Source organism: Bubalus kerabau, chromosome 16 (assembly GCF_029407905.1).
Source record: "Bubalus kerabau isolate K-KA32 ecotype Philippines breed swamp buffalo chromosome 16, PCC_UOA_SB_1v2, whole genome shotgun sequence".
NCBI classification, from domain to species: domain Eukaryota; kingdom Metazoa; phylum Chordata; class Mammalia; order Artiodactyla; family Bovidae; genus Bubalus; species Bubalus kerabau.
This window is the reverse complement of record NC_073639.1, coordinates 52072364-52100256: the sequence shown is the minus strand read 5'-3', so window position 1 is coordinate 52100256 and position 27893 is coordinate 52072364. Positions and strand designations below refer to the sequence as shown.

Below are 27893 nucleotides of genomic sequence, written 5' to 3'. Positions count from 1 at the left end.
AAAAGCAAAACAGGCCTTGGAAATGGGTATCATGGATCTCGGTTTCTGATGATGTGTTAAAATTCTGTGCATTCATCTTCCAAGAGAACTTTGCAGGCAGAAATCTTGCCCTAGCCCACTCCCAACAAAATCCATTTAGAAATACAAAAATCCAACCAGATTTAATCCAGTTTTAGAAAATTCTGAGCATATACAATTTTAAACATGTGGTTTCTTTAGAGAATATCTCAGGGTGGTACTAAGTACCTTCAGTTTCCTAAATACCTTTAATCTCTCTGCAAAGGGAAGCCAATATTCAATAATTAATGCTTTAGTATCCTATTTCATTTGGAAATGACCTACCCATTAAAAAAACTCCCCCCCTCCAAATCCCCCCAAGAACAAGCAAAAAAACTGTGTGTTCACAGCAGCCAATTGACAAAAGGCTGAAGCAACCCAAGTTCCCACTGATGGACGAATGGATAAATGGTCTATCCATATGATGGAATATGACTCAGCCTTGAAAAGGAAGGAAATTCTGACCCATGCAAAAACATGCATGAACCTTGAGGATGTTACAGTCGGTGAAATAAGCCAGACCTGTGTCAAATACCGTATGATTCCACTAATATGCGGCACCTAAAATGGCCAAATTCACAAAGACAGAAAGTGGAATAGAGGCTACCAGGAGCAGAGGGAATTAGTGCTTAATTGGGACTCAGTGTTTAAATGGGTACCAAATTTCAGCTTTGCAAGAAGAAAAGAGTTCTGGAGATGGATGGTGGTGATGGTTGCTCAACAATGTGAATATACTTGACAATACTGCCCTGTACACTTTGGAATTGTTAAGATGGTAATCTTATATGTATTTTGTCACAGTTTAAACAAAAAACCTCTGGGTGCCTCAATATTCTTATCTGAAATATAAGATAAAAATAACACTATTTCTTGGGGTCATAGTGAGGATCAAAGAAATGCTACCTGCTGTGTAATGAACACCCAGGATACATGAAAACATTGCTATTTCTATTATTATTATAATACTTCTCATGTTTAACCTGGATCAGGAGTCAAGACCTACTGACAACTCTGAAATGATGCTTTATATATTAGAAACTGGCAAGTGGATAGAAAGGAAGAGAATCAGGGTCTAAACACTGGGTCCAGGTTTGAGGAAGAGAAATACTGTTTTCTCTAAGCTGAAACATTTACTCTCAATCAAGCAATAAAAATGTTCTGACACTAGTAAGTCAACTTCAGAGAAGGAACACCGTTATTTGGTGTCCAAATAGGATGCTGCCACATGAAGAGAGATGCCAGTAGATGTACATGCAGTTGATGCTGTGCAGCCTATCGGCTCTTTTTCTGCTTCTACTGCTTCATTTGCATCCATGAGTGTCTCTACTGATGGTGGGGGGTGGGGACAAATATGAGGTCCAGACATTGCATCCAGCAGGTGGCTTCACCCCACTCTGTAGCTACAGATTCTATTCCTATATGTGAGGTTTATTTATTTTTTTGTTTTTTTTTAATATAAATTTATTTATCTTAATTGGAGGCTAATTACTTTACAATATTGTACTGGTTTTGCCATACATTGACATGAATCCACCACAGGTGTACATGTGTTCCCCATCCTGAACCCCCCTCCCACCTCCCTCCCCATCCCATCCCTCTGGGTCATCCCAGTGCACTAGCCCCGAGCATCCTGTATCATGCATCGAACCTGGACTGGCGATTCGCTTCACATATGATAATATACATGTTTCAATGCCATTCTCCCAAACCATCCCACCCTCGCCCTCTCCCACAGAGTCCAAAAGACTGTTCCATACATCTGTGTCTCTTTTGCTGTCTTGCATACAGGGTTATCGTTAACATCTTTCTAAATAACCACTGATACAATCTAAATGTTCATTGACAGATAAATGGATAAAGGTGTGGGATATTTATACAATGGAATATTACTCAGCCATGAATGAACTAATGCCATTTGCAGCAACATACATGGACCTAGGGATTATCTTACTAAGTGAAGCAAGCCACACAGAGAAAGACAAGTATCATATGATATCACTTATAGGTGGAAGCTTAAGAAAACAGATACAAATGAATTTATACACAAAATAGACCCACAGACATAGAAAATGAACTTATGGTTATCAAAGGGAGAAGGAAAGGGGGAGGAGGGATGAATTTGGAATTTGTGATTAACAGATGTGCATGCTCAGTCACTCAGCCGTGTCCAACTCTTTGGGACCCCATGGACGTTAGCCCACCAGGCTTCTCTGTCCGTGGGATTTTACAGGCAGGAATACTGGAGTGGGTTGCCATTTCCTTCTCCAGGGGATCTTCCTGATCCAGGGACCGAACCCATGCCTCCTATGTCTTCTGCATTGACAGGTGGATTTTTTACCTCTGAGACACCCGGGAAGCCCAATTAACAGATACACACTACTATATATAAACTAGATAACCAACAAAGACCTACTGTACAGCACAGGGAGCTATACTCAATATTTTGTAAAACTCTGCAAGGGAAAAGAATCTGATACACACACACACACACACATACACACACACACATACACACGTATACATATAACTGAATCAGTTTGCTGTACACCTAAAACTAACACAACATAGTAAATCAATTATACTTTGATAAAGATAAAATTAAAAAAGAACAAATGCTAAAAAATGATATTGAGGAAACAACAGCAACAAATAACTACCCATTACGTGCAAGATGGATTGAAGAAGGGGAATATTGAGAGGTTATTCTAATCTAACAGCCTTGCTCAATAAAGGAACTCAAGGGATATGTGTTCACCAAATGAAAAGTGCGTCGCCTCTATCAGTGCCTGAAAAGCATTACGCTCCTTCTTGGAGGATGCCATGTCCTACAGCCAAACCGCTTCCCAGGAGCTCTTCCCCTGCAAGTAACACAGGGAGAGCCTACAGAGGAGGCAGCAGGGCTGATCGAACAGGCATAGTCCACACGATTTCCCGATTCCTTGGTTGGTATTTAAGGAACCACTTGGGGGACTTTCCTGGTGGTCCAGTGGTTAAGAATCCACCTTGCAATGCAGGGGACATGAGTTTGATCCCTGGCTGGGGAGATAAAATCACACGTGCCATGGAGCAACTAAGCCCACACACAACTAGAGAGAATCTTTATACCACAATGAAAGAGCCTGCATAATGCAACAAAGATCCCATGTGCTGCAACTAAGACCCAAAAGAGCCAAGTAAGCAAATAAATAAAACTAAAAAAAAAGGAGCCACTTCTCTCTGGGAGGGGACAAAAATGATGAGCCCAGTAAAAGATCAGCAGACTGAGAAAAAAAAAAAAAGAAGGGACTCAAGAGGATGCCCTCTCCTCGTGGCTCTCTCTGTGGCTGATCAGGTGACGGGAAGTTCAGCAGGGGTCCCCAAAGAGGGCTGCATGGGGGGCAGGACCCCCACTGCCCCCCTCTCCTCCTCTGGAGCCAGGCCACCGCCAGGACAAGCCATAGCCTGAAGCCCACAGCACAGCGCCCCGCTGGGGAGGCAATCTCTGCTACTCCTTTCCTCTCTTGGAGTTGTTAAGTGTCTCATTCCAGTCCCGAAATCACCCTCCTTCCCCTGGCGGCGGCGGTCTGCTCCTGTGGCAGGAACACTTCTGTCTGGATCAGCCTTGGGAGAACATGTCAGGCTTGATTCAGCCCAGCTTCCAACCCTTGTGAGTTTCTGCTGGAAGCAGGGTAGGTCCTGATGCTGCCAGAGTGTCAGAAGGTGCTGAAGCAGGTTCACTGGATCCAGCTGCGATGTGCAGGGGCTGACCTCCCTTCACTGCTAACAGAGGACTTTTCTGCCATTTGGGGAAGATACTTGTCTGTTTAGGAGCAGTTAATGAACGCTTTAAAAACAACTCAGCAAAAAAAGAAACCTCCTACACTATTGGTTGGAATGTAAACTGGTGCAGCCACTATGGAGAACAGTATGGCGGTTCCTTAAAAAACTAAAAATAGAGCTACCATATGATCCAGCAATCCCACTCTTGGGCATATATCCAGAGAAAAATCTAATCTGAAAAGATACATGCACCCAAATGTTCACAGCAACATTACTTACAATAGCCAGGACATGGAAGCAACTCAGTGTCCTCCAACAGATGAATGGATAAAGAAGATGTGGTATATATACACTGAAGAGAAGTGTTAGTCGCTCAGTCCTGTCTGACTCTGTGACCCCTTGGACCCACCACGTTCCTCTATCCATGGAATTCTCCAGGCAAGAATACTGGAGTGGGTTGCCATTTCTCTCTCCAGGGGATCTTTCCAACCCAGGAATTGAACCTGGGTCTTCTGCATTGCAGGCTGATTGTTTACCTTCTGAGCCACTGGAGAAGCCCATATATACACTGGAATATATTAAAAAAAGAATAAAATAATGCCATCCGTAGCAACATGGATGGACCAAGAGATTATCCTACTAAGTAAAGAACTTCTACTGCTACTGCTAAGTCGCTTCAGTCATGTCCGACTCTGTGTGACTCCATGACGGCAGCCCATTAGGCTCCACCATCCCTGGGATTTTCCAGGCAAGAACAAAAAGAGAAAGATAAATATCATATGACATCACTTATATGTGAAATCTAACTTTTGAACTTATTTGCAAAACAGAAACAGACTCACAGATAGAGAAAACAAATTTATGATTACCAAAGGGAACATGTGGGGTAGGGGAGGGATGAGTTAGGAGTTAGAGATACACACTGCTGCTGCTGCTGCTGCTGCTAAGTTGCTTCAGTCATGGCCGACTCTGTGTGACCGCATAGATGCCAGCCCACCAGGCTCCCCGATCCCTGGGAGATACACACTACTATATATAAAACAGATAAACAATGAGATCCTACTGTATAGCACAGAGAACTATATTTAATATCTTGTAATAACATATAATGGAAAAAATGAAAAAGAATCTCTCTATATATATCTATAAAAATATGTATCTCTCTATAGTCTATTACCATATATCTGAATACCTTTGCTGTACAACAGAAACTAACTCAACATTGTAAATCAACTGTTGTTCAGTCATTAACTCATGTTCGACAAGTTGTGTCCGACTCTCTGAGACCCCGTGGACTGCAGTATGCCAGGCTTCCCTGTTCTTCACTATCTCTCGGAGTTTGCTCAAACTCATGTCCATTGAGTTGGTGATGCTATCCAACAATCTCATCCTCTCTTGTCCCCTTCTCCTCCTGCCTTCAGTCTTTCCCAGCATCAGGGCCTTTTCCAATGAGTCAGCTCTTTGTGCATCAGCGGGGGTCAAACTATTGGAGCTTCAGCTTCAGCATCAGTTCTTCCAATGAATAATCAGGGTTGAATTCCTTTAGGATTGACTAGTTGGATCTCCTTGCTGTCCAAGGGACTCTCAAGGGTCTTCTCTAGCACCACAATTCAAAAGCATCAGTTCTTCGGTGTTCAGCCTTATTTATGGTCCAACTCTCATGTCCGTATTTAAAGTAAAAAAAAAAACAAAAACTCAGCAAGCCTTTCAGGAGTGACTCTCGAGCCCAAATCAGTCTTCTTTGCTATGTGTAAAGTGTAGTTTGGCTTTGCAGTACAGCCACTTCCCACAGGGCAACTTTGGGGCTCTTAAGGGTCCCTGACTCCGTAGCTCTGCCAGTCCTAAGTGGTTGCATGCTGCTACTGCTGCTGCTAAGTCACTTCAGTCGTGTCCGACTCTGTGTGACCCCAGAGACGGCAGCCCACCAGGCTCCCCCGTCCCTGGGATTCTCCAGGCAAGAACACTGGGGTGGGTTGCCATTTCCTTCTCCAATGCATGAAAGTGAAAAGTGAAAGTGAAGTCGCTCAGTTGTGTCCGACTCCTAGTGACCCCTGCAGTATATGCTGTTTCTGTTTCTTGGAGGCCCCCACCGTCTTCAGTGGTAAGAGCAGGCAGAGTTCCTGGGGCGGGGGAGGGCCTGCCCCTCTCCCCACAACCCCTCCTTTTTCAGTTCGTGTCCTTTGGAGTGATGTAGGAGAAGGCAATGGCACCCCACTCCAGTACTCTTGCCTGGAATATCCCATGGACGGAGGCGCCTGGTAGGCTGCAGTCCGTGCGGTCGCTAAGAGTCAGACACGACTGAGTGACTTCACTTTCACTTTTCACTTTCATGCACTGGATAAGGAAATGGCAACCCGCTCCAGTGTGCTTGCCTGGAGAATCCCAGGGACGGGGGAGCCTGGTGGGCTGCCGTCTCTGGGGTCGCACAGAGTCGGACACGACTGAAGCGACTTAGCAGCAGCAGCAGCAGGCTTTGGACAATTGGTGTTTTAGGCTCTCTGAGCTTCAGGGATAAGGAGGTGACCTAAACAGGTCCCATGAGAGCATATCCCAGGACTTACACTGGACTGGCCCAGAGGATGTAGATTCTTTCCTGTTGGATTTGAATCGGTTCTGAGGCATCCATTTTGCTCCCACAAGGGCAGCCTCTGTCAGAATGAAACTCACCCACAAGAAAGTGTGGCTATATGTGAGGGGGTGGGAAAGAGAGAAAGAATGTTCTTGTGGTTCTGAACAAAACCCTCAGAAATTAGTTCTGACTGAACTCTCCAATGACGTCAGCCACACTTTTTTCCTATTTAAACTTAAGTCAGTGTGAGTAGAATTTCCTGTTATTTCCAACTCCTAAGAATCACAATAGATGTTCTCATCAATAACTGAAATGCATCCGTGAGGGACCTGCTGCCTTCTTAAAAACCCAGCAGCCTTGGGAGACACAAGGTAACATGCCTTCATGTAATTTATGATTCAGACCAAATGAGTTTTCCAGTGGATCTCCTGAGAGGTGGTTTTGTATGGAAGGAGGAGAATGCAAGAGCTTATTGGGCCTCTGACTAGGGAAAGAAGATAAAGCAATGAAAATAAAAAGATGTGGGGGACGGGGAGATGGGCTTTAAAGACAGACCTACTGCTCAGAGATTTCCCAGGAGCCTCTGAGCAGGTGTTGAGATGCTTCTCCAAGGATTCCTTGGCTTTCTTTCTCAAGGGCCTCCGAATGGCACCAAAACATTATCTACACCAGGTGATTCTCTTTCAGCACCTGTGATTCATAGAGCAGCACGGTGACAGCTGTGCAGGCTGTGGGGTTTGATTTTCAAGTTATTCACCAGGTGGTGAGGCCTGCGGATGGACGTGAAACTGAACACAGGAAGGTTTTGCACTTTCCTTGAGCCTCTGTATTTCTGACATCGATTTCATGGACTCCCGAGACGACCCAAGTCATCCTGTACTCTTTAGGGCACAAATATAAACCCGGTCTTCTTTGGTGACGGGTATTATAAGATAAACAGAAATTGCTTTACACAAAAAAGGACTCCATTGGTTTATATTTAGGCAGTAGTGCAGTGGGATTCGAGGTCTTGAGCAGTAGCATAAGTTCCTGGTTTTTTTGCACAGTGGTTCTGACTTCCTCTATTGTTTCTAATTCCCTGGAAGTTTCCTTTCTCAAGATGGAATCCAGACATCCCTGGTGGTACAGTGGATTAGAATCTGCGTGCCAATGCCGGGGACATGGGTTTGATCCCGGGTCCAGGAAGATTCCACATGCTGTGGGGCAACAAAGCCTGTGCACCACAGCTTCTAAGCCCACAAGCTGCAACTACCGAACCCATGTGCTGCAACTATCGAAGCCTGTGTGCCTAGACCCCGTGCTCCGCAATAGGAGAAGCCACTGCAGTGAGAAGCCTATGCACTGCAGTGAAGAGTAGCTTCCACTTGCAGCAACTAGAGAAAGTCTGCACACAGCAACAGAGACCTAGGGCAACCAAAAAAAAAAAAAAAATGGAACTTAATAACTCTGGCATACCCTCTCAAGGATAAGGAGTAAGAACAAAAGCAGAGAAAATGTTCTCTTACAGGAGTTTCAGCCAAAGTCTCAGGATTGCCTCCCATTGATTGGGATTGAATACTGTGTCTCCCCCTGAGCCAATGAAAGTCTCTGGATGGATGCAGCGCTTTGATTGGCCACCGTGGGTCACATGGCCACTGGAAGCTGGGTTGGACACCATACTATTTAAATTGCATAGATTTAAAATAAATGAGGCATGGTTATGAAATACACAGCATGGGAATACAGTCAATAACTATGTAATATCTTTGTTGATGACATAGTGACTAGACTTACCGTGGTGATCATTTTGAAATATATAGAAATCTCAAATTACTCGGCTGCATAACACAAACTAATATGGTGTGGCGGGTCAATTATACTTCAAAAACAAACAGACAGAAAAGAGATCAGATTTGTGGTTATCAGAGGCGTGGGGTGAGGTGAGAGGGAATTGGATGAAGGCAACCAAAATACAGACTCCTAGCTATAAGATAAATAGGTGCTAGAGATGTAATGTACAACATGAGAAATAGAAGTAACACTGCTGTATGTTACACTTGAAAGTTGTTATGAGAGCAAATCCTAAGAGTAAGCATCACAAGAAAAAAAAATCTTTTTCTATTTCTTTATTTATGTATCCACCTGGAGTGAGAAGCAACTCACTCCAATATTGCCTGGAGAATCCCATGGACAGGGGAACCTGGCAGGCTCAGACCGACTGAGCACACAATTATGTATCCACGTGAAGTGATGGACATTCACGAAACTTATCATGATCATCATTTCGTGACGTACGTAGGTTAAATCATTATGCTGGACACCTTAAACCTATACAGTGCCGTATATCAATGATATCCCAATCAAACTGGAAGAAAAAATTTAAATAAATTTTAAAAAGTAAAAAATTCAAGACTCTCATACAGTGAAGTTAAGTCACAAAGAGGAAAGCAAATACCGTAGATCACTTATAAGTGGAATCTAGAAAAATGGTACAGATGAACTTACTTGCAAAGCAGAAATAGAAATGCAGATGTAGAGAACACACGTATGAATACCAAAAGGGTGGGTAGGATAAATTGGGAGACTGAGATTGGCATATACACACTACTATGTATAAAATAGATAACTAATGAGAACCTACTGTATCGCACAGGGAACTCTACTCAGTGCTCTGTGGTGACCTAAATGGGATGGAAATCTAAAAAACAGCAGATGTAGGTATACATATAATAGATTCACTTTGCTGTACAGCAGAAACTAACACAACATTGTAAAGCAACTATACTCCAATAAAAATTAAAAAAAAAAGAATTTGGTGGACAAAAAGGAAAAAAAACGTGTATGAATTTGGTGGAGGGATTTTTAGAGAATATCCAGTTATTGTTATCAGAAAAAAGGCAAATGGGAGCTGCAGGACAAAGCTCCCTGTCCACTGTAGGAATCAGTAGTACTTCCTAAAAGCGGCGCAAACAGGAAGAAACTCACAGTGGATGATTTACCTAATTCATAATAAATAGCCAACAAAGACTGTCTGGAGCATAAAATGCCACCCACAACGTTGCAAACTGGAAGCTGGTGCAAGTTTAAGCAGCAGACCTCCCCAGGGGTACTTATGGTTTCCGTGATCTTCCTCTTCTGCAGGTTCATCTTCAGAGTTCCCTTAGTGTTTTCCTGGAGCCATGATGGAGAGGACCCTTAATAATAATAAGCTAAATAATACGCTTAATAAATATAAGCTAAATAAAGTAAATAATGAGCTAGATCGAATGGCATATGATTTTTACAAAATTTTACAGAACTTACTCAGGGGGCTTCCCTGGTGGCTCAGTGGTAAAGAATCTGCCTGCCAATGCACGAGACACAGGTTTGATCCCTGGCCCGGGAAGATCCCATGGGCTGCAGAACAACAAAGCTCCTGCCCCACAAATCCTGAGCCTGTGCTCTAGAGCCTGAGAATGGCAAATACTGAGCATAGCCTGCAGGCCCTAGAGCCCACACTCCCCAAGAGAAGTCATCACAATGAGAAGCCTATGCAGCACAACTAAAGAGTAGCCCCTGCTTGCTGCAACTGGAGAAAGCCGGGGCACACCAACAAAGACCTAGCATGGCCAAGAATAAAATAAATGATATCATATATATCAAATGATATATATATATATATAATTTATTTATATATAAATATATATATATAATTTATATATATATATATATAAAACTTGCTTAGGAAAGACTTTAGCAAGAAGATAAAGGGGTGAGCATGCCTGAAAACCATCGAGGGGAAGAGAGTTAGGAGCTTGCGGAGCAGAAGGGTATCTGAACTGTTAGAGGAAAAGTGAAGTCTGCAGGGTGCTTGGAACAGAGGTGGTGAGAGGGAGCATGACCAGAGTGAGGTCTGAGTTGAGGCAGGCATAGCCGGCTGGGCTGTACTTCCCCTGTCCTGGTAAACCCTTTGGCTTTACCTTTGAGATGGGAGGAGGCCAGTGGATGGTTCTGAGCTAAGGAATAACATCACTAGGCTTCCACATGAATCACCCCAGCTGTCTCAGGAGGCCACTGGGAAGCCAACAAGAAGGCACTGCTTTGATCCAGGGGAGTTATGGTGGCTGGGGCTGGGGTGGTAGCTGTGAGGACTGCTTGGCTCCTGGGTGTGTTTAGAAAGCACTGCCAATGGGATTTGCTGAAGGACTGGATGTGGGGACAGAGAGAGAACAAGGAATATGGGATGTGCTAAGACACTGGTTTAAAGGATGTGCCAAGATTCTGGTCTGAGCCACTGGGAAGATGAATGTGCCATGTACTGAGGTGAAGGGAATGAAGGGTGGGATGTGTTGTATAATGTGTCACACGGCTCGGTCATTTTCTCACAGCACTGCCTTCTCTCTGATAGACTAAGGACAGGGCTGTGCCTCTAACTTGTGGTCCCAGCATCTGAAACTGGACCCAGCGCTCAGCGATGACTCAATCTGCGTTTGTCCACTGCCTTCTCATGGGTGGAAATGCTCCCCGGGGTTCAGGTGGGGTCAGAGAGGCTCTTCAGTCCCTGAGCAGAACAGGCAGGAAGGTTGGTGGGCTCTGACGAGTCCTGGGACCACAAGGATGGGAGGCCCCCGCCCTCCCCACTGCATCCCTCCCAGGATGGGGGCGTTTGCTGGGAGGCTGGCTCAGAGGAGGTGCCAGGAAGCTCTGTCTGCACAGTGGGTGGCAGCAGCGTGACAAACCCTTTCCCCTGCTGACTGGCATCACACTGCAAGCTGCTTGGCAGAGCAAACTAGGCACCCCCTTCCTCCCCAGGCATCGCATCCCCCCAAAGGCCTTTGTTTTAGATCACTTTTGCATTCAATTTAAAAGGTGAAAGAAGCAGCCAGAGAGAAGGAGGGAGTCTTCAGCATTTAAACCAGGGATGGGGGAGCTGGTCACCCCGTCCCTAACTCACGGAGAATCCTACTGGTTAGTTAGGGGAGTGGAGCTGCTTGTGAATCCTCACTGATCCTCCAAAAACGCTTTGTGCTATGAAATCATCCTACAGCGTGGCCGCATACACATCAACCTAGTTTCTGATGCTGCCTTCTCTCCCCTTCCCAACCTGTGCGGTCAGCGGGGGGTCAGTAAGCTCTATTTGGATGGTGGTCCCTCATCCCTGGGGGTGCAGAAGAGGTCACAGCATTTGGAAACACAGACGGTCAGGATCATCACTGACCAGGACTACCATTCCCCACCACCCCCTGAAGCACCATGTCCTTCTCATCCTGATCTAATCTCGGGCAGGGAATGGAAGCAGCAGGATAACCAGAGTGGGATGGGGGATGGGGGATCTCGGGGGACTCTGTGGTCCCAGCCGGTTGACGAGCACTGATGCTGACTCAACAGTGGATTTCTGCAGGGAGCCGGGAGTGTCAACTTGCCTTAATGACATCTTCATCAGACGATCGACACTCCACAGACTTGAGATCTGTTACCGCGCCATCCTCCTCCACAGAGACCACCTTCACGGGCACGGCCACCGTCTTCCCAGTGAGGATGGCTGTGTTCAGGATTTCCGCCTCCTGGAAGAGCAAACATATTCTGCCATCACATTCTGACACGTGCTGACCTCCTTCCCTCAGGCACCCTGTGAAGAAGCTGTCCCCACTCAGGCTCAGGAAGCCTGGCATTCTGCACCAGCTGAGGGGTCACGGCGGCCCAGGTAATGTTCCTCCATCACCCAGACTTTCGAGGGGTTGAATATGATGGAGAGGGGGTATGGGATGCAGAGGGGGGGGAGCAAATTCATCATGAATATTGTATTTGACAAACTTCATCATGCACCAAGAACTGTCCTAGCACTGTATAAGTATGGACCTATGAAGTCTCACAGAATCATTTAACGTGCATTCAGATTTGCTCTACTATGTGGTTGGCACAGAGAGGTTTTGTTACTTGACACAGCTAAGAAATGGCGAAGGTAGAGGTGGAAGTAGAACCCAGGATGTTCAACCCCTGAGTCCACGTGTTCATGTTCCAATTGGTCTAAATTCACACAAAAGGATTCTGATGTTAACAGTCAACTGTTGGCCAGGGAACAAGATGCCTAATGTGCAGGACATAAGGAGACTGAGAGACTGTCACTCTGTATGCTGTGGCTCTTGCTTTCTTTCACTTCCTGTCACTTTTCCAAGGTTATCCCGGCCTCTGTATGTGTCTGGAATGCTATGATGACCTCAGTGACACCCCCAGAGCCCCATCAATGTGACACACACATGTACAACACTCACACACACACATTCACCCCAACGTGCATTTTCCCTGCTAAACACCTCCTCCAGAGCTCAGCTCAACATGTGTCCTTTGGGACCTCCCTGTTTGCCTCTGTTATTTGCTTTCAGAGCCAAGAACATGACAGTCCCCCAGGAAAGAAAGGCATGGGCTCTCCTTTGGGGCATCTGACACCACTGCAGTTTTGCTATTCCTTATAGTTGTTCAATCCTTTCATCCTTCTAGACGGTAAGCTCTGTGGGGCTGCCTCTGCTTCCTGCTCAATAGAACCTCACCCAGAGCCTGTGGAAAGCATGGAGAAGGACCCAGCAAGGGAGGAACTGGAACCCACACTAGCATCTTCATCTCCTTGTTCTGTATGTTAGCCTTCTGTGCGTAGGTCCCTTCCTTTTAATTTTTTATTTTTTACTGACATATAGATGCTTTACAATGTTGTGTTATTTGTGATACATGGCAAGGTGATTCATATATGCATATATATTACTTTTCAGATTCTTTTCCATTATTGGTTATTCCAAGATACTGGATATAGTTCCCTGTGCTATACAATAGGTCCTTGTCATTTATCTCTTTTATATATAGTCGAGTGGAAAAGGAAATGGCAACCTACTCCAGTATTCTTGCCTGGAGAATCCCATGGAGAGAAAAGCCTGGAGGGCTACAGTCCATGGGGTTGCAAAGAGTCGGACACGACTGAGCGACTAACACACACACACACACACACAGAGTAGTGTGTACCTGTTAATCCTAAACTCCTAGTTTATCCTTTCCCTGCCTTCCTTTTTGGTAACCACAGTTTGTTTTCTATGCCTGTGAGTCTATTTCTGTTTTTGTAGGTAAGTTCATTTGAATCATTTTTTTGGACTCCACATATAAGTGATATCATATGACATTTGTCTGCCTGAGTTCTCTCTTCTTGGCAATGGGTACCTTTTCTCTGTGTTGGGAAGATCCCCTGGAGAAGGAAAGAGCAATCCACTCCAGTATTCTTGCCTGGGAAATCCCATGGACAGAGGAGCCTGGTGGGTTACAGTCCATGGGGTCGCAAAGAGTAGGATACGACTCAGCGACTGAGCACACACGCGCCTTTTCCTGGACACTGAGCAAGAATCCTCACTCTGCACTTCTGCCTCCAACAAGCCTATGCCTTCTAGGGTTACTCTCACACTCTTGCGGTTTGTGAACTGGCCCAGTCCTATGGGATCCTGTGAGCCTATTTCTCAGGTGGAGAACACTGAGCCTCAAGCAATAGGAATCTCATTCCTCTCTGCAAGGATCGCCTCCTCTAACCACGTGAAGATAAAAATTCCCATATAAGCCTCAATCTTTGTACAACAAGACATTCGAGTTCTGTTCAATCCCCATTCATCACATGTCAGTTGTTCCTAAGAGATCTTATGTCAGCGTGCACGCCGAGTTTCTTCTATTCATCTGAACTTGACCGGCTGAGCCTTGGTACAGCAACACCACATCTGGACGGGCCTCAGGACCTAGTTAGGAAGCCTTTTACGTCTTTTAGAGACAGGCTTGCAGAGATTCTTGTTAATTTGGTTTTCATGTGAAATCAAAAACGCCCATTTAGCTGTATGCCAGAAGAAGGCGTAGAAGTTTATCAGCTTAAAATTATATAACCGTTTTCCTTATGTTAACTTTCTGTTTCTTATGTAAGATTTTACTTTTCCTTTATAGGACTCAGTTCGTTTTATAATTAGTTCATTTGGCTTAGCCTTTGGATATGATAATATATATATATATACACACACATACATGGATATATATGTGTGTATATATATATTGTGTCTTTAATTCTAAAAGATAAGACTACAGTTTGTAATGTTCCTGAATTTCAAAGACTATGCCTCAAACTGTCTGAATATGCATAGGCCTCCAAATGCCCCATTGCTTATGCACCTTTTTTCCCTCCCCTGTGGGTTTCCAGCGGATTTTTATTTTATTTTGGGTACAAACATAGTAAAAGAATGAAGGAAGCCAATCAGCATGGTGTTGCTACTTCCTGCTGCCTCTGGGGAAGAAAAAGGCCAGCCATATTTTTCCACTCTAAAGGGTAGAGATCAAAAGGAACTGCTCACACTTCGAGAAGAAGTGGAAAAACGCAATTTAACTCTTGGGCCCAAACTGGCTCATCTCTAAGGGAAAAAGCAGACTAGAGAAACAGCATTAGAACATCAGCTTCAGGGAAAACAATTTTGCACACCAGTGGTAGAAAAGTAAAGAGCATCTCTGCCCCAACAATAAAACTCAAAAGGCCTGGAATGCATTGCAGTCAGGTCAGCATTGTGGGAAATGACCCTGGGATAACCACTGAGCAGCTGTGATCCCACAGATCTGAGATGTTTTCTTATCCTCTAAACAGAATGCATCAGTCCATCTGCAAGATCTCAGTGGGGATTAGGGACCAAGCTTTCAAGCCTGGCATTTTCCTGCCTCCCCTGTGTGATTATTTGATATCAAGAAACTTCTCTTCACTCTGCTTAATATTCAGCAACAATCTAAATGGGAAAAGGATTTGAAGAAGAACAGACACATGCATATGTATCACAGAATCACTTGGCTGTATACCTGAAACCAACACAGCATCGTTAACCAACAATGTGTGTGTGCTCAGTTGCTCAGTCTCGGCCGATTCTTTGTGACCCCATGGACTGTAGCCCACCAAGCTCCTCTGTCCATGGAGTTTTCCAGGCAAGAATACTGGAGTGTGTTTCCATTTCCTATTCCAGGCTATCTTCCTGACCCAGGGATTGAACCTGTGTCTCCTGCATCAGTAGGCAGATTCTTTACCACTGAACTACCTGGGAAGCCAACTTCAATATAAAATAGAAATTAAAAAAGAAACCTAGATCTAATCCATGCAATAATTCATGGACTTCATGGTTATACAAAGCAATATATTCCCTACTGCTTATAAAAAAAAAAAAAAAACATTTTGAATTAGTTAAGTTTGGTTCTTTTGCTTGTATTAGTAAGGTTCTGAGGGACTTCCCTGGTGGTCCAGTGGTTGAGGATCTGCTTTCCAGCGCAGGGGATAAGGGTTCGATCTCTGGCCTAGGAAGATCCCACATGCCATGGGGGCAACGAAGCCTGTGTGCCACAACTACTGAGCCCCTGCTCGAGAGCCCATGCTCTGCAGCAAGAGAAGCCTGAGTCCCACAGCCAAGACCCAGCATAGACAAGAAAGAAAGAAGGAAACATAAAGAAAGTTCTGAGTAGCGCAAAAAATTAAAAAAAAGATGAAAAAAGAAGAGAGCCTTCTCTTGTGCATTGCTGACTTTCTCCAGGAGGTGACTGGTGTGTGGATGGCTCACAAAAGTCTCTGGACAAGAAGATGGTGGTGAAGGTGCCTGCAGAGGCCTGGCGTGGGTTGAGATGTGATCCCATAAAACCCTTGAAGGCCCAGTTGCCTTATTGCCATTGAGTTCCCGTTATCACAGCCCCCTGAGCCTAGGATACAAAGGCAGGCATGTCTTGAGAAAGCCCTGTCTCAGTTCTTACTGGTAGCTCCATGCTTGTCTTCTGCCATCTGAACACTGTGTTCTTGCCAGTAAGTCCTTTCTGGGAATTGGACCACACGGCTGCAGAACTTGAAGGTCACCAGCGGCTAGGAGAGGGCAAGAGGGGGCAAGAGACACTGACTGTGGCACCGGGAAAAGGGACGACCTCGTGAGTAAGGGTGCAGATCCTTTTTTGAAATGTAACTCATTATCCTCTATTGTCAGGCAACAATGACTGTCCTCGTTTTACTTGAGAAACGATGACCCGCATCTTAGTTTGGAAAGGCCCCAGAAACAGATGCTGGAATGAGGATTCAAGAGCCATTTGTTTCAGAGACTCAGGAAACTTCAAGAAGGGAGTGGGGAAGTGATACATGGAAAAATGGACAGCCAACAAGGATGCATGTCCTGCCAGCGACCAGAGTTGGGGGCTGGAGCTTAATCTTGCAGGGGTCGATCCCTATGATGAAACACATTGGTTATGTTACATATTTTAATATGTTGAAATGTTTTATCATATATTTTCCTGCGGGGGAAGCTATCTAAAAGACACAGCTGAGGGGCTCCCCTGGTGGTCCAGGGGTTAAGATTCCATGCTCCCAATGGAAAGGGGCCCAGGTTCAATTGCTGGTCAGGGAACTAGATCCCATATGCCCCAAACTAAGAACCCTAGTGGCGCAGCCAAATAAATTAAACACACACACACACACACACACACCCCAAAATAAACAGCTAAAAATAATTACAGGGAAGGGAGAGGGAGCTGGAGTTTTACCCATCAGCTCCTGCAAGCTGACCATTCCCTGGCTCGTCAAGCTTCTGTGTGTGCAGACAGACAATCTCAACAAAAGATCCTGGCAGACGGTGATGCTAGGAATTGGTCTGGAGCACTCTGGCAGGGTGTAAGGGAAATGCACACAGCCCTGACAGTCTGCTGTGACGTAAGTGTGAAACACTTTGTCATATGGAGATCTGACGGATTTGAATCAACGTTAGAGTGTTTGTTTGTTTTTTTAAATTTCCTCTTGTTTCTAGGGTTCTGATTTTGTGTATGAACACAGTCATTTCTTCATGTGCACTCTTGAACATTATTTTTAAAACAGAGAAGAGGAAGATAATGGATACAGGAAAACACTACTTTTGAAGGGGGACCCTCTAAAACATGTCAAAAACAGAAAGAGACTCACAGGCATAGAAAACAAACTCATAGTTACCAAAGGGGAAAGGGGGGAGGAATAAATTAGGAGTTTGGGATTAACAGATACACACCACTATATGTAAAATAGATAGTCAACAAGGTCCTACTGTGTAGCACAGGGAACTATATTCAATATTTTGTAATAACCTATAATGAAAAAATATTCTAAAAGAATATATATGTATGATTTAATCACTTTGCTGTATGCCTGAAACTAACACAACATTGTAAACTAATTCTATTTCAATAAAAATTAAAAAAAAAAAACACATCAAGAGATGGATCTATGTGTTATAGGCGGTTTGTAACTCATCCAGTGCATATCCTGCCTTCCTGCTTACCTAACAAAATGCCAATTTCCTTTAAGGCTGTAAAATGCCCAGCTAAAATTATTACATCTTTTTGGCTGCCCTTAATCTGTGATATGGTTTTGGTCCATGAGATATAAATGGCAGTCTCTGGGTGAAGTTGCCAGGGAAGTCTGTTTTAAAAAAGCAGATTCTGAAGGTTTGTTTTGCATTTTCCTTTTCTTCCAGCCTACCATGCACAGTTGGGGCTGTCTCTTGCACCCCCAAAGGTGGAGCTTGCTGTTAAGACCCACATGGTTCATTGTAGTACAAAGGTTAAGAGCAGGGAGACTCTTGTAGGACCACTGGGTTCAAATCTCACTTTAGACACGACCCACTGGGTGACCTCAGGCAACCTATATAACTTTTTTTTTTTTAATCTCTTATTAAGTATGCTATTTTTTTCTTTCTTTTTCTTTTAACATTTTGGCTGTGCTTCACAGCATATGGGATCTTAGTTCCCTGAACCCACACCTCCTAAATTGGAAGCTCAGAGTCTTAACCACTGGACCGCCAGGGAAGTCTAACTTAACTCTTGGTGCCTAAATTTTCTCAACTATAATATGAGGATAACAGTGCCCACCTCTTGCTTTTGACCTGGGTTTCAGTGGGTTAAGAATTGCCCGGTGCCTAAGAAATTCAAGTTGCAAACTTTCAAAGATGCTAACGTGCATTCCAATGTTAAGTGAGAGTGAAACTGCAGTTTGCCCTCCATCTCCTGTTGCTGACGATCTGCAGCTCTGCTATCTCCCACCTTCTCTCCCTCCTCCAGCCAGTAGCTCTTCTTGCCCGTTCACTCGATGCCAGCGCTTGTATGCCAGCTGTTGTACTATACTACTGTACTTTTCAAGGTCCAGTCCTGTAAGATTAAAAATGCTTTATTTTTTGTATTTTTTTCACATATTATTTGTGTGAAAGGTATTATAAACCTATTATAGTATAGTACTATATAGCTGATGCTGTTAGTTGGGCACCTAGCTGCCTTTGTAGGACTCAGGAACAAATTGGACTTAGCAATGTGCTCTCAGAACAGAAGTCACTCATATGTAGAGAACTGACTATACCCAAAGGTGCATGATGACTGCGATGGGGTGAACAGAGTCCCCCAGAGTTCCTTTCTACCCAGAACCTCAGGACATGATTTTATTCGAACAGAGAGTCTTTGCAGATATAATTAGTTAAAATGAGGCCATGTTGGGTTTGAGTGGGCCCTAATCCAACAACCAGTGTCCTCATAGGAAGAGAAAACACAGTCAAGAGGCACAGGGAGAATGGTCCTGTGAAGACAAAAGCAGAGACGAGAGGGATGCAGCTACTAGCCAAGGAGCATCAAAGATGCTGGCAGCCTGTGGGATCTTAGTTCCTCAAACCCACACCTCCTAAATTGGAAGCTCAGAGTCTTAACCACTGGACCGCCAGGGAAGTCTAACTAACTTAACTCCTGGTGCCTAAATTTTCTCAACAATAAAATGTGAGAAAGTGGAGGAAGCAGGAAATGTACTCTTCAAGAACAATCAGAGGGAGCGTGGCTCTGTCAACACCTGAATTTTGGGATTACTGAACTGTGAGAGCATAATTTTTTTTTTAATTGAAGTACAGTTGATTTACAACATTGTGTTAATTCCTACTGTATGGCACAGGGATTCAATTATACATATACGTACATCCTTTTTCATATTCTTTTCCGTGACGGTTTATCACAGGATACTGAATATAGCTCCCTGTGCTATAAAGTAGGACCTTGCTGTTTATCCACTCCCTATATAGTAGTTTGCATCTGCTAATTCAAAACTCTCAGTCCTCCTTTTTCCTCTGCCTTTGGCAACCACAAGTCTGTTCTTTACGTCTGTGAGTCTGTTTCTGTTTCACAGGTAAGTTCATTTGTGTCATCGTCTAGATTCCACATGTAAGTGATATCGTTTAATTCATCTTTCTCTTTCTGACTTACTTCACTCAGTGTGATAATCTCTAGTTGCCTCCCGTTGCTGCAAGTGGCAAGATTGCATTCTTTTTTATGGCTGAATAATACCCCTTTGTGGGAGAAGGCAATGGCAACCCACTCCAATACTCTTGCCTGGAAAATCCCATGGACGGAGGAGCCTGGTGGGCTGCAGTCCATGGGGTCGCTAGGAGTCGGACACGACTGAGCGACTTCACTTTCACTTTTCACTTTCATGCATTGGAGAAGGAAATGGCAACCCACTCCAGTGTTCTTGCCTGGAGAATCCCAGGGACGGGGGAGCCTGGTGGGCTGCCGTCTATGGGGTCGCACAGAGCTGGACGCGACTGAAGTGACTTAGCAGTAGCAGCAGTAATACCCCTTTGTATACATGTACCACATCTTCTTTATCCATTCATCTGTCAATAGACATTTAGGTTGTTTCTGTGTAAATTTCTGTTGTTTGAAGGCACCACATTTGAGGTACTTTGTTACAGCAGCCCCAGGAAACTGGTGCCATGACTGAGTCTCAAAGAGAAGCAGCCTGATGGTAGATGCCTCACAGCATGAAGCTCGGACTGCTTCCTCTGAACACATCTGGAGAGAAGACTGAGGTCCTGCCCTTTTCATTTTTTTGTGTGTGTCCCTGTCACTCACAGATAATCACAGTCCTATCTGACACACCTTGGAAGGAAAAAATATTTATCAGTTTTCACAGCTCTTGGGCTGAAAGAACTAAGTTAAATTGCCTGTTGTTCCTAATGAGAAGAAAATGATTTGGGAACTTCAACATTACCGTGGCTTTGGGAAATCATGTTAATACGTGGTTTTGAAATGATACCACAAATGTTAACTCAATGAATGAGGTTGGAATAGAATAAATGTGGTGTTAGCTGGGTTCACTCCTTCTTTTCTAAACAGAAGCATCATAGACAGGGCTTCGAGTGCCCCATTGGAGGAGGGCAGAGAAGGGCAAACATCCTATAAAACAAACAGGATGAAGCACAAGTGGAAGCCAGCTCTCAGCTGGGATGTGGGAAGCCTGGCTTGGGGTCAGCATTTGCAAAATCAGAGGCTTATCTGATCAGAGTGCACAGGATCCCATCCCCTTACCTCCAAGCAGGGCATTTCACATCTTTTTAACTCAGTTAGAGAGAAATTTGAAAGATGGGCGTTATGAGGAGGTGGCAATAAAAGTGAACTGGCACACTCAGCTTGATTTTACTTAGATTTGCACAAAGATAGCATTTCCTCTGGGGGCTCATGAGGACAGAAGAAGAGCGTGTAAGCTCTCCAACAAATGGGGTTTGAGTGAAATATCAAAGTCAATTTCCTTATATTGACAAAAAATTTGTTCGGATTTTTCTGTAACATCTTTCAGAAAAAGCCAAATGAACATTTTAGCCAATGCAGTAATATTTTTAAAGAAATATAATGAGTTTCTGGGATGGACAGCCTTGATTTTCACCTGCCCCAAGTCCTTCTGCATAACAGGACTTCAGTTTTCTTTTGGAAATACAATCCCTTCCTTTTTTTTTTTTAAAAAAAGTATGAACATGATTTATTCTGGAGCTTCATACTATGGATTAGCACTGACATAGGGACTGACAAGTACATCTATGTAACACACTAGAGAGCCTACAAACAGATTTCTATTATAAACAGCAATTTATAGTATTAATATAAATAAATTTCTATTTACTAGAAATTGGTACGTGACATGGGTCGATTTAGAAATAGCCAGGGAATGGCTAGACTGGCTGAAACCATCCCTTTTTTTAGGACTGAAAATCAGCATAACCCTCTGCCCCCAGTGATCTCTGAAGCTCTGACAATCAAGCCCTCTAACCCTGGGATTTGAATTTCATTCAAGGAGACCGAGGCAAGAGTCAAGAATGTTTGGATTCTATTTGTTGCACTGGGGGCACCTGGAAAAGTCTATCATTTGCCCTGTTATTTGTATTTCCACTAAGGTCCTGGTTCCTACCTTCTAAACTGTATTATCCATTCTCCAATGGAGCTGTATTCATTAGGTAATTACCTTTTTAGAGGGTAGTGAAAGTGAAACCAAAAGGGTTAGTTGGTCAGTCATGTCCAGTTCTTTGCAACACCATGGACTGTAGCCCACCAGGCTCCTCTGTTCATGGAATTCTCCAGGCAAGAATACTGGAGTGGATTGCCATGTCCTTCTCCAGGGGATCTTCCCGACCCAGGGATCAAATCTCTTGCATTGCAGCCAGATTCTTTACCATCTGAACCACCAGAGGGTACAGCGTGTGTTAAATGTCCTCGCCACATACATGAGTAATAATAATGACAATGATGACAGTAAAGGGGGAGGAGGAAACACTGAGAGGTGTTGGCTCTGTCCATGATCTTAGTGGTGTCGATGGCTTCACAGGTATATGTGTGCATTCTAAGTTTCTTCAGTCCTGTCTGACCCTTTGCAACCCTATGGACTATAGCCTGCCAGGCTCCTCTGTCCACGGAATTTTCCAGGCAAACATACTGGAGTGGGTTGCCACGCCCTCCTCCAGGGGATCTTCCTGATCCAGGGAACGAACCCACGTCTCTTTTGTCTCCTGCATTGGCAGGCTGGTTCGTTACCACTAGTGCCACCTGGGAAGCCCTCACAGGTATATGTGCTGTGCTGTGCTTAGTCACTCAGTCATGTCCAACTGTTTGTGACCCTATGGACTGTAGCCCGCCAGGTTCTTCTGTCCTTGGGGATTCTCCAGGTCTGAATACTGGAGTGGGTTGCCATGCCCTCCTCCAGAGGATCTTCCCAACCCAGGGATCATACCCAGGTCTCCCGAATTGCAGGCAGATTCTTTACTGTCTGAGTCACCAGGGAAGACCAAGAATACTGGAGTGGGTAATCTATCTCTTCTCCAGGGGAACTTCCTGACCCAGGAATCAAACTGGGGTCTCCTGCATTGCAGGTGGATTCTTTACCAACTGAGCTACCAGGGAAGCCCAAAAGTACCGGAGTAGAATGTCTATACCTTCTGCAGGGGATCTTCCTGACCCTTCCAACCAGGGTCTCCTGCTTTGCAGGGCCATCAAAGGCATATCAGTTCAGTTCAGTTCAGTTGCTCAGTCGTGTCTGACTCTTTGTGACCCTATGGACTGCAGCATGCCAGGCATCCCTGTCCATCACTAACTCCCAGAGTTTACTCAAACTCATGTCCATTGAGTCGGTGATGCCATCCAATCATCTCATCCTCTGTCCTCCCCTTCTCCTCCTGCCCTCAGTCTTTCCCAACATCAGGATCTTTTCCAGTGAGTCAGTTCTTCACATCAGGTGGCCAAAGTATTGGAGTTTCAGCTTCAACATCAGTCCTTCCAATGAACATTCAGGACTGATTTCCTTTAGGATGGACTGGTTGGATTTCCTTGCAGTCCAAGGGACTCTCAAGAGTCTTCTCCAACACCACAATTCAAAAGCATCAATTCTTCAGCACTCAGCTTTCTTTATAGTCCAACTCTCACATCCATACATGACTACTGGAAAAACCATAGCCTTGACTAGATGGACCTTTGTTGGCAAAGTAATGTCTCTGCCTTTTAACATGCTGTCTAGGTATATGCTGCTGCTGCTGGTGCTAAGTCGCTTCAGTCGTGTCCAACTCTGTGCGACCCCAGAGACGGCAGCCCACCAGGCTCCCCCGTCCCCGGGATTCTCCAGGCAAGAACACTGGAGTGGGTTGCCATTTCCTTCTCCAATGCATGAAAGTGAAAAGTGAAAGTGGATATCCCCAAACTCATTGAGTTGTATCCATTAAATATGTACAGCTTTTTACATGTCAATCATACCTCAAGTGTGGTTAAAAAAGAAAAATTAACCATCATTTTCTTTTGGTTACAAAGAATCCTAATTAATAAAGTTGACCAGGAAGGTAGTTAGATGAAAGCACTTTGGTTTACAAAGTTTCCTTCTACTTCTTATTGAGATGCAGACTTGGTGTTTCTTTAACCATTATCAAGCTCACTTTGCCAATGTGCAAACTGGATATTGCATTAGTCTGAGTTTTCCCCAAAGCAGAGCCTGAGCCAAGGCTCTGGATGAAGTTGATTTATTTGCAGGGGGCAGGAGTGAGGGGCGAGGCATGGGAGGTAGGAAAGAAGGGAAAGCTGACTGTAGGGTGTGTGGGGCAGCTTCCAGCTGTGGGTAGGGGGAGCAGAGGACTGGCCTCCCATAATTGGCTACTGGAATAGAAGCATATATCCCCCAGGGTTATAAACTGAACACCTGGGCAGAGGCTCCTGGGATGTAAGAAAAGCCCTGGACCAACCTGTGGGAAGTTGTCTGAATGACTCAAGGTGGGACCAGGTCCAGGGAAGTGCCCAGAGCAGGGCTGAGGGCATGTGCCAGGCCAGCAGAGGCAGCAGATCCAAAATGGACCCAGCTGTTAGAAAGTTACTCCCAGGTCGGGTGAGAAATTTCCCAGGATCAACTGTGGGACAAGCATTTCACTTCATATTTTAAAAAAGAAACACACCTGGACATTCTCGTTTGCATGGAGATATGTGTCACAAATTACGCTAATAAAGCTGAGCACCGAAGAATTGATGCTTTTGAACTGTGGTGTTGGAGAAGACTCTTGAGAGTCCCTTGAACTGCAAGGAGATCCAACCAGTCCATCCTAAAGGAGATCAGTCCTGAATATTCATTGGAAGGACTGATGCTGAAGCTGAAACTCCAATACTTTGGCAGCCTTATGCGAAGAACTGACTCATTTGGAAAAGATCCTGATGCTGGGAAAGATTGAAGGCAGGACGAGAAGGGGAGGACAGAGGATGAGATGGTTGGATGGCATCACCGACTCAATGGCCATGAGTTTGAGTAAACTCCGGGAGTTAGTGATGGACAGGGAGGTCTGGCATGCTGCAGTCCATGGGGTCACAAAGAGTCGGACACAACTGAGCGACTGAACTGTACTGAACTGGAACAGCAGGTTTCAGAAGTAAAACTCCTTCACTTGTCTGCTTATTACCCTTGGAGGGACTAACATATTCAATAAGGCTGTATCAAATGCTCCACTGAAGCAAAGACACAAACAAAATGGCGTCCCTATGGGTCATCAGGAGACGAAGAATTCACACACCCTGAATTAAGGATCCACACTGGGAGCCTTGGCACCATCTGAGGAGTTGACATGGCTCCTTTTGGAGTACAGTTTAGATCTACCTACAATATGCAACCTTCTTACTCTCCTCCTGATACTTCTGCAACTTCCTATACTGCTAATAAATTTTTAAAACAGGTAGTTGATGTCTTAAAATATTTACCCATTCTTCAAAGTATCTTGGAAATGATGTTCAGTTTTGAGAAGTACTATGTGAGTCAGGGATCTTAGCTGCACACAACAGAATCCAATATAGCTCAATTCAGCTGAAAGGGGTTTGTTGAGTGTGGACAGAGCCCTGCACTGTTGACAGGATTGAAGGAACAGACTCCAGCCCCACCTCTGAAGCTCAACGTCTGGAAACACAGAGTTGGCCCACTTGCTGCTTCTGCCTTGATTAGGAAGCTGACAAATCAGGAAAATTGTTCTAGAATCTCACTGACTCTTAAGAAATCTCAGGCACACATCCTTTCTCATCGCAGCATTGGAAACAAAGCATCACAGGTACATCCAACTGGCAGAGACTAAATCATGATGCTAAATCCCCATGGACAGTTTGAGTGCACGCGTGCTCTCTCTCCATCTTTCAAGGGAGGCTACATGAAGCAGGTTTCAGAAATTTACCCAGAGAAGATGAGATTTACACTGTGGGGTACAAAGAGGGTACCCTTGGGGCAACTACAAATGATAGCTTTCCACACTACATGCACTGGTATTTTCCTGATGTTAAAATACAAAGAGTATTCTATTAAGTCTGTTAACACTCTTAAATTAACATTCTATAAAGGCATGATTCACCCTCTGCTCTTGATGATACCTCAAATGACACAAACAAACAGTATCTTATGATTCTTTGTCCAGAGCAGACTGAATTCTAGGACCTCCAATGTCAAAGGATATAAGGACTGAGAATTTAGGTTACACACTAAAATAAGCACACTGTTGAGTTAAAGATGGATGTCCAAATCAGGTATAGAAATGATTTTCCCCTTCTGCCAAAACATATCATATTCAAAAGTGACAAGTAAAATATGGACTGGGGCAGGGGTTCCCAGCCTCTGGGATCTAATGCCTGATGATCTGAGGTGAACCTGGTGTAATAATAATAGAGATGAAGTACACAGTAACTGTAATGAACTTGAATCATCCTGAAACCACCCCCTCCAACCCCAGTCCACGGAAAATTTGTCTTCCATGAAACCAGTCCCTGGTGCCAAACAGATTGGGGGTCACTGGGTGGAGGGACCCTAAAACACTGGGATGGCATGGGTACCAATTAATCAGAAGGGATGCCTGGCCACTTAGACTGGATGTTGGTAAGTATGCCATGCAAGTGAATTCCAGTTTATGCCAGAAAAACAAGGCTCAGCCAATATGTCATTTGCTCTTTTATATTTTCTTTACTTTCTACCCCTGAAGATAGAGCTATGCGAACACTTACAGCCAAAAATGCGAGAGTCAATGTTATTTGCTACTTCTGGGTTGAGGCATTAAAGCTTTCATAAACAATTATCTGTTCTTTCTCATCACCTGCCCTGATGACTGAAAAGGCTACGCTTCCCAGCTGGTTCAGCTCCAAGAAGGCAGAGCTTGTTAGATCCAAGTTAGCATATGGAGAAGAGCTTCCTAGTGCCCCATGTAAGACATGAAGCAGAAGAAAAATGCTTTCCTTGTCTTAAGGCAACGAGATGGTGGAGCAACTCATTACTGCAATATAACGCAATCCACTCTGACTAATACACAACACTTCCCAATGTCATTTCAAAAAATATATATTCATTGAGTTCTGGACTGTGCCCCAGGCCAAAGTATTTTAATAGACAGCTCAGGTATGAAAACTCAACACTGCTGGGTGGCTGGCTCTTCATCTCCTGGTTGACTGTCCTGATTTTTGTTGAAAGGAGCTGGGGCAGACACAGAACAGGAACCTAACATCACCAATGCCATGCTTTTCCTCAATGTGATTCCTTCACTGTAGTTAATTTCTTACATCTTTTCAATTCACTTCCCAACAAAGATCAACAACCTAATAAACAGAATAGTGACTCATCATCTTGTTGATCTCTTGCTTGCTTGGACAAGGTCTGTTATTCCAGCTCCCCCACCTGCACCCTTAATGAATACCAAACAGGCCAGTTCATACCACATTAAACAGAAGAGCCATTAGATGACCATGGAAATACTCTATCTCATTAGTGATAATGCTGCATCATGATAAATCACCTCTGTGCTTCTTTTAACAAGTGGGAGCATCAGTCAATTTGGCACCTGCTTTGCAAGCAAATTTATAAACCACTCTGCTTTTGAAGGTACATCAGCCCTCAGGCTTAATGGTATAGCGTGGTATGGAGAATTATTTTAGCAGCCATACAGACTGCTAAGAAAATAAAAATTTTCTCCCTCCCAGGGGGAAGCAGAGAAATGTCATACCACAGAGCCCACAGGAGACTGGCAGTCTGCTCATGCCTTTCACAGTTAGGCTGTCTTTCAGATGACATTAAGATGCAAACCCAATGCATGGTGTGTTTACTTTTTTATGTGAATTAAAATATCTTATCAAGGTTATATAACCTCATTGTTAAAATTTTGCATTTGTGATAAGGTGTATCATAAAATACCATAAAAAGTCATCTCATCCATCCCACTTTCAACTCTTCCACTGTGTTAGGAAGGCTTTTCCCCTGTATATCTAAATAACAGTTTCTTGACATAGTACGCTCAAATATTATCTACTGATTTTTCTGGGATGACATGGATGAAATCTTTCTCCCTCTGCAATTTCTCCTGTCCCAGTCCACACAGCTAAGTTTCTGGTTTGATTCTTCTATTACCTGTCTTTTTTCTTTTCAAAAACAGAACCTTGCTGTATAGCAACATTAACTTCTTTTTTAAAAAAGATTTATTTATTTGATTGTGCCAGGTCTTAGCTGCAGTATGCGGGGTCTTTGATTTGGCAAGTAGGATCTAACTCCCTGACCAGGGATTGAACTCAGGCCTCTGGCATTGAGAATGCAAAGTCTTAGCCATTGGAGCACCAGGGAAGTCCCTTGATAAGCTTTTTTTTTTTTTTTTTTCATTTTAAGCGAAACATACCTCTCATCAAGAGACAAAGTGTTGATTCCCAAGTGGTTTAAAAGTCTGCCCGCTCAGTT

The 27893-nt window shown here is 44.2% G+C and overlaps 1 protein-coding gene across 1 annotated transcript in view; it reads right to left on the bottom strand.

Moving 5' to 3' along the window:
• TMEM132D (transmembrane protein 132D) overlaps positions 1–27893 on the bottom strand; it is an 896922-nt gene that overhangs the window by 122904 nt on the left and 746125 nt on the right. The window contains exon 5 of the mRNA XM_055550941.1: positions 11767–11907. Coding sequence (XP_055406916.1) covers positions 11767–11907 — 141 coding nt within the window. The remainder of the gene's footprint in view (positions 1–11766; positions 11908–27893) is intronic.